The sequence below is a fragment of the Podarcis filfolensis genome (genome assembly GCF_964270895.1).
Source record: "Podarcis filfolensis genome assembly, chromosome: 1".
NCBI classification, from domain to species: Eukaryota; Metazoa; Chordata; class Lepidosauria; order Squamata; family Lacertidae; genus Podarcis; species Podarcis filfolensis.
In genome coordinates, this window is record NC_139604.1 from 136,319,096 (window position 1) to 136,330,944 (window position 11,849).

Sequence of the window (11,849 nt, forward strand, 5' to 3'; positions counted from 1 at the left end):
GGCGCTTCCGGGGCCCCGTTGCCGGGGAGACGCCTCCCGGTCCATGGCGGCCATGAGCGAGTTCCGGCTCCACCACGACGTGAACGAGCTTCTCCGGCTCCTCCGCGCCAGGGGCTCCTGCGGGGAAGGCGGCGCCGAGGGTTACGTGGAGCTGCTGCAGAGGAGCCAGAGCGGGCCCTTCCTCGCCACCTCCGCCGCCGCCCTCGGAGCCAAGGCGAGCGAGGCCCCGGGGGGAGGGAGGGAGGGAGGGAAGGACCCCCCCGGGACCCCCGGCCCCCTCCCTCCCCGGGTGGCCCCGGGACCCCCCAGGGACTCCCCCGCCGGGCGCTGACCCCCCCCGCTGCGCCCCCCCGTCTCCCCGCAGGTGAAGATCGCGGAGTTTTCTCGGACGCCGGAAGACTTTCTGACCAAGTACGACGAGCTGAAGTCGAAGAACACGCGGCACCTGGACTCGCTGGTGCAGCTGCTCTCCAAACTGACCGAGGACAAGGAGGTGAGGAGAGGCCAGACCCCCCCCCCCCCCGCCGGGACAGGAGACCCAGAAAGCCGTTCCAGATCCGGGGAAGGGAGGCGGGGCAGAGCTCGGCGGGGTCCCCCCAGAAGCAGCCCCGGCCAGCCATTCCTCAGCCCAGCCCAGCGCTGGCTCACCGGTTCCCCATCAAGAGAAGAAGCAGAGGGTGGGACCTGCAGCCCCGGGTTGGAGGGTCCAGAGCCCCCGCTCCCCTCTCTCCCTTCCCACCCGGCAGACTGACAAGAGAGAGACAGGTTGCTCTGGCCTGAGGCCTGAATTTGAATTCGGACCCCTGAGGGCTGCAGGTTGCCCACCTCGGCTGTCATATATCAAGACTGGGGAGGCAGCTGGGAGATCCACTCTCCTTGTGGGCTGTGGCTCTTTGGTGCCATTCCTGAGTTCTGCTTTTTGTGGGGCTTTTGCAGACCCTCCAGTACTTGCAGCAAAATGCCAAGGAAAGGGCAGAGCTAGCAGCCAATGCAGCGGCCAACAGTGGTGGAGCCAGCAGCAGCGTCACTTTCTCCATTCCCTCAACAACAGCCAAAATGACCGTCCAGGAGCTGGAGGAGCTACGGAAGCAGCTGGGCACCGTCACAACCAGCTCCAGCGCCCCACAGGTCCCTCTCTTCTCTCGGGTCCCCTGATTTGTTATTTGGGAAGGGAGGGTTCTGCTGCAGCCAAAGCCTTTGGGATCTCTCTCTCACACATGGATGGGAAGCCAGTGACCTCAGTGGGCAGCTGCAGGAGGTCCTTAGCTGGGCTCCCTGTAGTGCCTACTTCAGAGGAAGTTCTGCCTTGTCCAACACTCCGGGTGGGTGGGCTGCTCTTCGGTTTGCCAAGGGGACTAGGGGTGGGTCCTGAGAGGCCTCCCTGGGTGCAAATACTGTGCCAGCCTCTTTTGCCCCCTGAGCAAAGGGGGCAGGAACTGGCAGCGAGTGGGAGCCCAGCTGCCACACACCCTGCTGCCATGGCTGCTTGATAGTACAGTGTCTGGGCTGGCCTGTCACTCGCTCTCTTCCTTGGCAGTCTCTTGAGCTGGTGCGGAAGTCGCTCAGGGACAAGCAGAACAGGAAGAACTCTGGGCAGCCCATCCCATCCTTTCCGGCCTGGGTGTATGAGAGGCCGGCCCTCATCGGGGACTTCCTCACGAGCTCCAGCCTGAGCCTGGACACCACGGTGCCTATAGGTGAGTCTTGCACGAGAGGAGCAGAGGGTCTCACAGCTTGGGGCTGTTTCTGCCTCCCCTGCCTGGATATTTCTCTGGGACCCTTAATGGGCAGCTGGTGATGCTCTGCCAATGTGGGTCTGGGCAGTGCAGCGCGGAAGGTCCAGAGCACAAGAAGAGTGGGGCGGCTGGATCAGGCCAAAGGGGCCTATCCATTCCAGCATCCTGTCCTCACAGGGGCCCACCAGATGCCCCCAATGGAAAATCCATTGGCAGGATCCAAGCCCAAGAGCCCTCTCCTCTCCCATAGCTGCCAACAACTGCCAGCTTACGATAGATTAAAAACACATGAATACGAGTAGAGTTTTATTTGTGAGCCCAGCAGGCACAATAAAAAGTGTCAAACAGCTTGACGTAAAAAAATAAGCACGCCAAACCGTGTCCAGGTATACAAAATATCCATAGGGATAAAGTCAAAGAGCTTTTCAAGGCAGCCACCTGTCAAATGCCCTCTCCTCTCCCGCTGGTGGGAGACCCTGCTCTTTTTAAGAATGGCCAGCTGCCCTTTTGGCCCTCAGGCGGGTTCCCCAGATGCATTTGTTCAAGTGGCGGTGGTGCATGACGTGCCGCTTTCCTCTGCCAGGGACTTTGCCACTGGCAGCCCAGGAATCTGCTGTGGTGGAGGACTTGCTCTACGTCCTGATTGGGGTGGATGGCCGGTACATCACTGCGCAGCCACTGGTGGGCAGAGAGAGCCGCACTTTCTTGGTGGATCCCAACCTGGATATGTCAGTCAAGGAGCTGGTCACCAGGATCCTCCCCGTGGCAGCGAGCTACTCCATCGTCACCAGGTAGCAGCCTGGGGTTCCTCATCAGGGACGGAGCTGGGGGAGGCGAAGAAGACGCAGCGACAGCCTGTGTCCCATCCCTCTGGCTGAGGGCTGGGTGGGGGGGCCTCTGGGGTTCCTCCCACCTGGGGGCTGCAGCAGCTCAGAGCCCCAAAGGCCCCTGGAGCTCAGGGAGCCTAGGGAGCTTCCTGCTTCCTCTCATTGCTGAGCTGCAGAAGAACAAGGCTTCCTTGCATCTTGGGCAGGTGGGGCGGGGGGGGTGGCATTGGTGGGCCACGTTTCTGGTGGGGCCCAGAGGTGCTGGGGCTGGCTTCCAGCAGCAGCTCTCTGTCCTGCGCCCTGACAGGTTTGTGGAAGAGAAGTCTTCCTTTGAGTACGGGCAGGTGAACCACGCGCTGGCGGCCGCCATGAGGGCCCTGGTCAAGGAATACATGACCCTGGTGACGCAGCTGGAGCACCTGCAGCGCCAAGGCCTGCTCTCCCTGCAGAAGCTCTGGTTCTACATCCAGCCCACCATGAGGACCATGGAGATCCTGGCTTCCCTGGGTGAGTGCAGGGCAAGGTCTCTCTGGGGGGCAGTGAGCAGGGTGTCTTTCTGGGCAGCCGCCTTCTCTGTCTGCTTGCCTCCTGCTCCCCTGGAGGGGGCAAGGGAGGGAGGGAGGCTTGGATCTTGGAGCCCCAGTGCCCGGAGAGGCTGAGCTGGCTCTCCTTCATCAAGGGGGGCGGTGGAAGGAGATGGGTCTCTGGCTCTGCCCACTGCTGGGATGTTGCTGCAGGGAGGGTCCTTCCAAGGAGTCCAGCAGCCCACCGCCGAAAGGGGTTCCCTCGTGCCACAGTCAGTCTCAGGTGAGGCCAGTGATTGGGTCATTCCTTTTCCTGGGGGCAGCAAAGTCAAAGGGGCTCCCTCTGGGACCAGGACCCCCTGGGAATGCCACTCCTCCTCCTCCTTCCCACCAGGAGCCCCATCCCTCAGCCCTAGAAAGAGGAGCTGCAGGGGAGCTTCCTTTGCACACACATCCCCCCCCAAATGCTGTGGAAGCCTCCAAGTCCCCCCTACCCTGGTGCCCCAGAGCAGAAGGGGGCATCCTCTGGCCCCTCCTTATTTTGGTAACAATTTTTATAAAGTTGACACAGAGGGATGTTGGGGTGTCTTCATTTTGGTTACTGTATATATATTACAGTTTTTAAGGTTGATCTCTTCTGTGAACCGCCCTGAGACCTCCAGGTATAGGGTGGTATATAAATTCAATTAAGAAGAAGTTTGCAATTACAATCGGATAATTGCCTCATTATAACAGTACCAACTTATAATACAGTTATTAAAACCAATCGCCTGGCCCCTCCTGCTGACTGCGGGAATAATGCTGGCGTGCTCGCTCTCTGTTTCCGTGTGTCTGCAGTCTGTGAGCTGTACACTATTTGTTGATTTTGCAGAAGCTTCTATCAGCTGAATAGGGTGGGGTGGGAGGACATTCTTTGAATAAACAGTTCTACATGATTCAGATTCAGCACAGCGGATTGCCTGGAGCACCTCAATCGCGATAAGTGCACTTGAGGACAACCAGGGAGTGGCAGAGGTTCTGTTCCTGAAGTGGTTGCCAGTAGCCTCTTTTCAGAGGTTCTTGGGCACCTTTGGGGGCCACAAGTGACCCCTGAGAGGCAGGTTTTGCTACACCAACCCCAAGGGCCCATTGAGCCTTGCGGAAACCCTGCCTCCGCTCTGGGTGCTCACCTCGTAAGCCGGTGTCCCAGGCCATGGTCCAGAGCAGCCATCTCCTGCTGACCCCTTTTCAGATGGGGGAGCTCCTGCAACATCCAGGTGTGTCTGCCATGGATGGGCACCTGTGCCCTGACCAACCCTGGCTCTTCTTGGCCTTTGCTTCTTGTTGCAGCCACTTCTGTGGACAAAGGGGAGTGTGTTGGAGGGTCAACACTCAGCCTGCTGCACGATAAGACGTTCAACTACACGGGAGACAGCCAAGCCCAGGAGCTCTGCCTCTACTTGACCAAGGCTGCCAGTGTCCCCTACTTCGAAATCCTGGAGAAATGGATCTACCGAGGCATCATCAATGATCCCTACAGGTGGGCGGAGGAACCTGTGGTCCTTCTCTTGGCATGTGAGCTGGAGAAACCTCTGTGGTCTGTTTGGGAGTCCAAGCAGGGTGCTGTGTCCTGGGACTGCCTGGATGAAGAGCCCTGGGGAGCCTCCTGCTCTGCACCTCCCTGCCATGGGCCTAACCGTTTTTTAATTCCACAGTGAATTCATGGTGGAAGAGCATGAGCTCCAGAAGGAGAAGATCCAAGAAGACTATAATGACAAGTACTGGGACCAGAGGTACACGATTGTCCAGCAGCAGATCCCCTCCTTCCTCCAGAAGATTGCAGACAAAATTCTCAGCACAGGTGAGGAGCCAACTTCCTGCTTGACAGGAAAGCGGGAGGGGAGGAGGGAGGGTCATGCAGTGGATGGAGAAGCCCCCAGGCGGGGCAGGGGGGGGAGCGGTTGTGGAGTGCCTGGGAGGTCTGGTTCCCTTTGCAGCTCTTCCCTTCTGCCTCTGGGTGAGTCGTATGGAGGATATCCTGTGAGATATTTTCTCAAGCTCCAAAAGCCGATCGTTGTATTTATCTGGCTTCTTTCCATTGCCCTTCCGTCAAGGAGAGAGATGACAGATGAAGAAATTGAGGGGATCCTCATCAAATTTGCAGAGGATACCAAACTGGGAGGGGTAGCTAATGCTGCAGAAGACAGAATCAGGATGCAAAAATACCTTAACGGATTGGAGAAGTCAGCCCAAACTAACAAAATGAGTTTCAGCAGAGACTAATGTCAGCTTCTGTGCTTAAGTTTCATGCATTGGGAGGATGAGAGGGACAGCAGGGAAGGGAGAGGAAATGTGCCTATTTGTTTGTGTACAAGGTCTGAACAGTGTTTAGTGAAGAGCTGAGCCCGTCCTCATGTCCCTTTGTCCCTCCCGTCCTGCAGGGAAGTATTTGAATGTCGTTCGGGAGTGCGGCCGTGATGTCACTTGCCCCCTGGCCAAAGAGGTCATCTACACACTGAAGGAGCGGGAATATGTGGAGCAGATCGAGAAAGCCTACAACTACGCCAGCAAAGTGCTGCTCGATTTCCTCATGGAGGAAAAAGAACTTGTGGCCCACTTAAGGTTTGCTTCCTTCCAAGTGGCGTCTCTTGCAGGCTGCTTTTCTTCTCCATGCCAACTGGGACAGTTTTAGGGGCTGCTGATTTGGGAAATGAAGGGGCAAAAGTGTGGAGGAGCTTGTGCTTTCCCAGCAGGGGGCGGGAAGCAGGCACTTTCATAGACTTGCCCTGAGGCTGCAGGAGGAGCTGGGTGGAGGGGCAGGGGCCATGGGACCCCCACTCCAAGAGAGAGTCCTCCCATTTCCTGCCTCCCAGCTGAATTGCAAGGGGCTGCTTTATTGCAGATGGCATAAAGATACCTGCAGCACTTCTTATTCCAAAAGCCAGGTCCGCTTCTTCCTGTTTCTACTGGGCGGGAGGAGGCAGGCAGTGGGTGAGGGGTCCCTCCTGCCTCCTCTGTTCCTGCCGCAGTGAGTTGACTGGTGGCCCCTTTCTGTGAGCAGGTCCATCAAGCACTACTTCCTCATGGACCAGGGGGACTTCTACGTCCATTTCATGGACCTCACCGAAGAGGAGCTGAAGAAGCCGGTGGACGACATTGTCCCCACCCGGCTGGAGGCTCTGCTGGAGCTGGCCCTGCGGATGAGCACAGCAAACACAGACCCCTTCAAGGATGACTTGAAGGTAAAGGATGCCCGGCACAAAGGCAAGGCCTCAGAGCCCCAGAGGTGCTGCCAGTGTCTCCCCATTGAGCCAGGGCAACCCCGCGAGTGGCTTTGGCTTGTCTAGCAGGGCTCTGGGGGACGTTTGGTGTGGAGCCCTTGCCCACCCAACCAAAGAAAAGACTTTTTGCAGATAAAGTTGCTCAGATTCAGGAAGAGGTAGACTCCACCATGGAAGCAGGGTCAGGCCAGGAGAGTGCTAGAATCCTGTCTAGTCAAGTTGCATGGAATCAATTCCAATCTGTTACCTCTGAGGATGTGGACAGGCTGCTTGGACGAGTGAAACCAACCACCTGTCTCCTGGATCCTTGCCCATCCTGGCTGATAAAAGCCAGCCGGGAAGGACTGGGCGATGGGCTTCGTGGGGTGGTAAATGCTTCTCTCTGAGGGAGTCTTCCTAGACCCGCTGAAAGAGGCGGTTATCAAACCACTTCTTAAAAAACCATCTTTAGACGCGGCCACAATGGCCAACTATCACCCAGTCTCAAATCTTCCATTCTTGGGCAAGGTGATTGAGCGGGTAGTTGCTGAACAACTCCAAGCACTCCTGGAGGATGTGAACCATTTAGATCCCTTTCAGTCGGGATGCAGGCCTCACCATGGGACTGAAACTGCCTTGGTTGTGCTGGTCGATGATCTCTGGCAGGTTAGGGACAAAGGTGAGAGCTGTTTCCTAGTTCTGCTGGATCTCTCAGCGGCTTTTTGATACCATTAACCATAACACCCTTCTGGACCGTCTAGAGGGGCTGGGAGCTGGGGGCACTGTCATACAGTGGTTCCGCTCCTTCCTCCTGGGCCGTGTTCAGAAAGTGGGAGGGGGATGAGTTTTCAGACCCCTGGGCTCTCACTTGTGGAGTGCCTCAGGGTTCCGTCCTCTTCCCCCCCCCCAATGTTTTCAACATCTACATGCAGCCGCTGGGAGAGATCATCAGGGGGTTTGGGCTGAGTGTTCATCAGTATGTGGATGATACTCAAGCTCTACCTCTCTTTCAAATCAGAACCAGTGAAAGCGGTGAAGGTCCTGTGTGAGTGTCTGGAGGATGGATGGCGGCCAACAGATTGAGGTTGAATCCTGACAAGACAGAAGTACTGTTTTTTGGGGACAAGAGGTGGGCAGGTGTGGAGGACTCCCTGGTCCTGAACAGGGTAATTGTGCCCCTGAAGGACCAGGTACGCGGCCTGGGAGTCATTTTGGACCTGCAGCTGTCCATGGAGGCACAGGTCAATTCTGTGTCCAGGGCGGCTGTCTACCAGTTCCGTCTGGTACGCAGGCTGGAATCCTATCTGCTTGCGGACTGTCTTGCCAGAGTGGTGCACGCTCTGGTTATTTCTCGCTTGGACTACTGCAATGCGCTCTACGTGGGGCTACCTTTGAAGGTGACCCGGAAACTACAACTATTCCAGAATTCGGCAGCTAGACTGGTGACTGGGGGCGGCCGCCGAGACCACATAACCTGGTCTTGAAAGACCTACATTGCCTCCCAATACATTTCCAAGCACAATTCAAAGTGTTGGTGCTGACCTTTAAAGCCCTAAATGGCCTTGGTCCAGTATACCTGGAGGAGCGTCTCCACCCCCATTGTTCTGCCCAGACACTGAGGTCCAGCGCTGTGGGCCTTCTGGTGGTTCCCTCACTGTGAGAAGCCAAGTTACAGGGAACCAGGTAGAAGGTCTTCTCGGTAGTGGCACCCACCCTCCCACCAGATGTCAAAGAGAAAAACATCTACCCCACTTTTAGAAGACATATGAAGGCAGCCCTGTTTAGGGAAGTTTTTAATGTTTGACGGACCAATGTGTTCTAATACTTTGTTGAAAGCCGCCCAGAATGGCTGCGAAAACCCAGCCAGATGGATGGGGTATAAATAAATTATTATTATTATTATTATTATTATTATTATTATTATTATTATTATTAATTATTATTATTATTATTATTATTCCAGGTTTTTTAAGACTACTATGGAGTGTTTCTGCTGGTTCAGGGTTTGACTTTGGCCTCACGGACTGTCAGTGAATGAAAATTCAAATATTTGCTATCATTTGTTTGTTGACAGTCTGGTCACATGCTCTGTTTGGCAGTTTGTGTGTCTGACTGGCCTCCCTCCTCTCCCGGCCCTTTCCCCTCTTTCCAGGTTGACTTGATGCCCCACGATCTCATCACACAGCTCCTGAGAGTCCTGGCCATCGAAACCAAGCAGGAGAAGGCCATCATCCACGCAGACCCCACGGAGCTCTCGCTCAGCGGCCTGGAAGCCTTTTCCTTCGATTACATCGTGAAGTGGCCTCTCTCGCTGATCATCAACAGGTAAGGCAGAGCAGCTCAGCTGATGGTGGCTCATCCTTTCCATCCAGAGGGGGCAGAGCACAGCCAGCCATTGGCCTGATCCTGATCCTCCTTCCTCCGTGCATGGGCCTCAGTCAATGCATCATAACTCTGGAGGGGAAGGGGGTGCTGGGAAGGCCTCCTCGGTGCCTCTGGAGGAAAGAGGGCTGGCTGGCCCCTGGCCCTGAGGTAACCTGCCTTGGCCCCTCCGGGCCCCGGCCAAGCAGCAGCTCCTCCACGCCTCTCCCCGTCTCCTAGGAAGGCCTTGACGCGCTACCAGATGCTCTTCCGGCACATGTTTTATTGCAAACATGTGGAGCGCCAGCTGTGCAACGTCTGGATCAGCAGCAAGACGGCCAAGCAGTGCTCCCTGCACTCCTCCAAATGGTGAGCTCTCCCAGAGCCAAGCAGGCCCAGTCGCCAGCAGAGTCTCTGAAGGCGGAGGCCTAGAGCGGAGCCTGGCCCCTGCACATGCGCCATGTGTGCTTAGCCCACTGAGCTGTAGCTGCTTCCTGGACCTTCATGCTTTCTGCAGAATGAACACCCTCTTGGATGGATGAGGCCAATGGGAGGGCATTGGGCTGCTGGGTCCCCTGGCAGCAAGAGGGTCTCTCTCTGCAAGTCCTCTGGCCCTGGGAGCTCCCCCTTCAGATTCTGGAAGGGGGCACTGAGGATTCAGAAGCCGCTCAAGGGGCAAAGACCTTGGTAGTCAGAACTGGTGTGTGTGGGGGGGGGGTGTCTCTTCTCCTTGCTGCCTTCCTCCCCCCCCCCCCCCGTTGCAGGGCTCCTCCTGCCTGGCACTGGTTTCGGCTCCTTCCTGGGCTTCTGGGCAGCATCCTGCAGCCCCACAGGGGCTCTCCTCCCATCTACCCCTCCAGGCTCCTCCCTTTCTCTCGTTCCCAGGTTTGCTGGCGCCTTCACTCTCCGCCAACGGATGCTCAACTTTGTGCAGAATATCCAGTACTACATGATGTTCGAAGTGATGGAGCCAACTTGGCACATCCTGGAGAAGAACCTGAAGTCGGTCAGTTTTGGGCCAGTGGCTCTCAGAGCCTCTGTGGGCCATACCAGGCCCCCGAGTCCTCCTTTCGCCCCCCAAAGGTGGGGCTGGGTGGGGCCTCTGTTCCCAAGGGGCTTTCTTCTTTTTCCGCTAAAACGGGGTTCATTTGTGAGTTGGAAGGGTGTCAGGCTCTTTTGGGAAAGCAAGGTTCTGGGTGGTAAGGAGCTTTCTGCTGTGCCAGAGAGCCTGAAGTAGCTGCTCACAGGAGGCCACTGGCCCAGAAACCCCCTTGGCTACATTTTGGCCTCTAGTGCTCCCTTTCCTCCAATGTGACAGTGAGATGGAGCTCCCTTTGCCACCTGCCTCAGCCCCTGAAAATAAGGCTTTGTCATCGCTAGCTCTGCATGTTGATTGTAGCAGAAGAACAGAGAACTATTTCTGGCCATGGCTGTTTCCAATTCCCTCTTTGCTGGGCGTTTCTGATGGGCTGTGTCTCCTCTGGGCAGGCTTCCAATATTGATGATGTCTTGAGCCACCACACCAGCTTCCTGGACAACTGCTTGAAGGACTGCATGCTCACCAACCCAGAGCTGCTGAAGATCTTCTCCAAGATGATGTCTGTCTGCGTCATGTTCACCAACTGCATGCAGGTGGGCTCCCTCTTGCATCCCTCTGTGCCACGGGGAGCGAGGGGCACCCCGAGTGCGCCAGCATGCTCTGGGCTCATGCCTGCCTTTGTCCCACCCACCAGAGATTATCGCACAGCATAAAGCTGGACAATGAGCTGGGACGCCTGACGGTGGAGCACGGGACCATGAGGGGGCCCCCCACCGAGCAGGAGCGCATAGAGGAATCCACCCGGAAGCAGCTGGCAAACAAGGTAGGGCTGCAGGGGAGGGTGGAGGTGCCTCTTCATTTGCAGATCCCAGCCCTTCGCTCAGGAAAGCACCTCAGGTGTGGGCAGAGCCCTTCTCTCGTGGTGCTGAGCACTATCTGGCTCCTTCCCAAGTCCTTGTGCTCTCCAGGAAATCCTGCCCCAGGATGAACCATGGCAGCAAGGCCAGGGCCGCTTCCTTGCCTGCCCTCTCTTCTCCCTTGTGAGCCTTAACTCTCTCTCCCCCCCCCCCTCCAACCTCTGCAGCTGTTAGCAGAGCAGGCCGATACAATGCAAGTCACCTCTGGCTTCGAGGCCACAATCAACAAGTTTGACAGCAATTTCTCAGCCCACCTCCTGGACCTGCTGGACAAGCTGAGCATCTACAGCACCAATGACTGCGAGCACAGCATGATCAACATCATTTACAGGTGAGCAAGGAGCAGCATCTCTTGGGCAGCTGGAGGGAGCCTGGGGCTCGTGTGGAGGCTCTGTCCTCCTCCCAGCATCAGGGCGGCTGTGCAGGGAATGGCGCCTGCTTGGCCATGGCAGGAAGGAGGAGGTTGGACTCTGCAGACCCTGCTCTTCTGCTCTGGCAGAGGGACTTCCTGGTCACGCTCCTGTGCTGCTTCCACCCTCCTCTCCCTCTCTCTCCGCCCCCAGATTGGACTTCAACGGCTTCTACACTGAGCGGCTGGAGCACATGTCTGCTGAGCGGAGCCAGAAGGCCGTGCTGCAGGCGGGGCCCCCCAGGCCTCTGGTGGCCACCCAGTGACCCCCCTTCCCTCTCCCCGGGGGCTGCACCCAGAACTCCCCACGTAAATTTAGCACTTTTATTGCGTAGGTAGCCTAGAGCTGCAGCAACACACTCCCGCTGCAGCCGCCGTTGCTTGTCCATAAAGAATTGTGGCGTTTCTGGATGCATCTACTTTTTCAACGCAGCTGAACAATTTGGTGTATTTTACTTGACATAAAAAGTACCTGTAAGCAGTTCCTGAAGTCCTGTCATGTGACACAGGTGGCGGGAGGGAGGCGTTGAGGCCTATGAGATGGTGATGGAGCCGAAGGGGGCACAGCAAGGCCCCACCCCATAACCTTGGGGCAGTGGGTGGGTGGATGTTCACCCACACTGCGTCCTACATGCTCTGTTGGGAAAGAGGGTCCTTTTCATTAGACTGTCTTAGTTGTGGGCTTGCCAAAGAGGACACCCACACCATATATTGAAAGCTCCCTCGTAACACCCCAACACACACACACCCGCAAGGAGGGAAGCTTCTTGCTTGTTCATACGGCATTGGCAATGTTG

General features: G+C 56.7%; 2 protein-coding genes across 2 annotated transcripts in view; both read left to right on the forward strand.

The window, feature by feature from the left end:
- The window catches only part of LOC310763462 (cytochrome P450 2H1-like), a 338,072-nt gene that overhangs the window by 293,930 nt on the left and 32,293 nt on the right, over positions 1–11,849 (forward strand). The window lies entirely within an intron of this gene.
- On the forward strand, positions 41–11,533 carry TUBGCP2 (tubulin gamma complex component 2). Its single transcript, XM_083612098.1, has 17 exons — positions 41–214; positions 365–493; positions 937–1,128; positions 1,538–1,697; positions 2,320–2,527; positions 2,871–3,070; positions 4,417–4,606; positions 4,782–4,927; positions 5,508–5,688; positions 6,128–6,308; positions 8,479–8,651; positions 8,928–9,056; positions 9,573–9,693; positions 10,176–10,319; positions 10,421–10,549; positions 10,811–10,974; positions 11,207–11,533. Exons 1-17 carry the CDS (start codon positions 44–46, stop codon positions 11,316–11,318), a joined length of 2,730 nt encoding a protein of 909 aa, XP_083468224.1. The 5' UTR covers positions 41–43; the 3' UTR covers positions 11,319–11,533.

Bases quoted from the DNA above. Each gene is read 5' to 3' on its own strand.
- TUBGCP2 (XM_083612098.1), top strand. From the start codon at position 44: ATGGCGGCCATGAGCGAGTTCCGGCTCCACCACGACGTGAACGAGCTT. The intron at 215-364 runs GCGAGCGAGGCC...GTCTCCCCGCAG, and splicing joins CCGCCGCCCTCGGAGCCAAG to GTGAAGATCGCGGAGTTTTC. The intron at 10,550-10,810 runs GTAGGGCTGCAG...CAACCTCTGCAG, and splicing joins GGAAGCAGCTGGCAAACAAG to CTGTTAGCAGAGCAGGCCGA.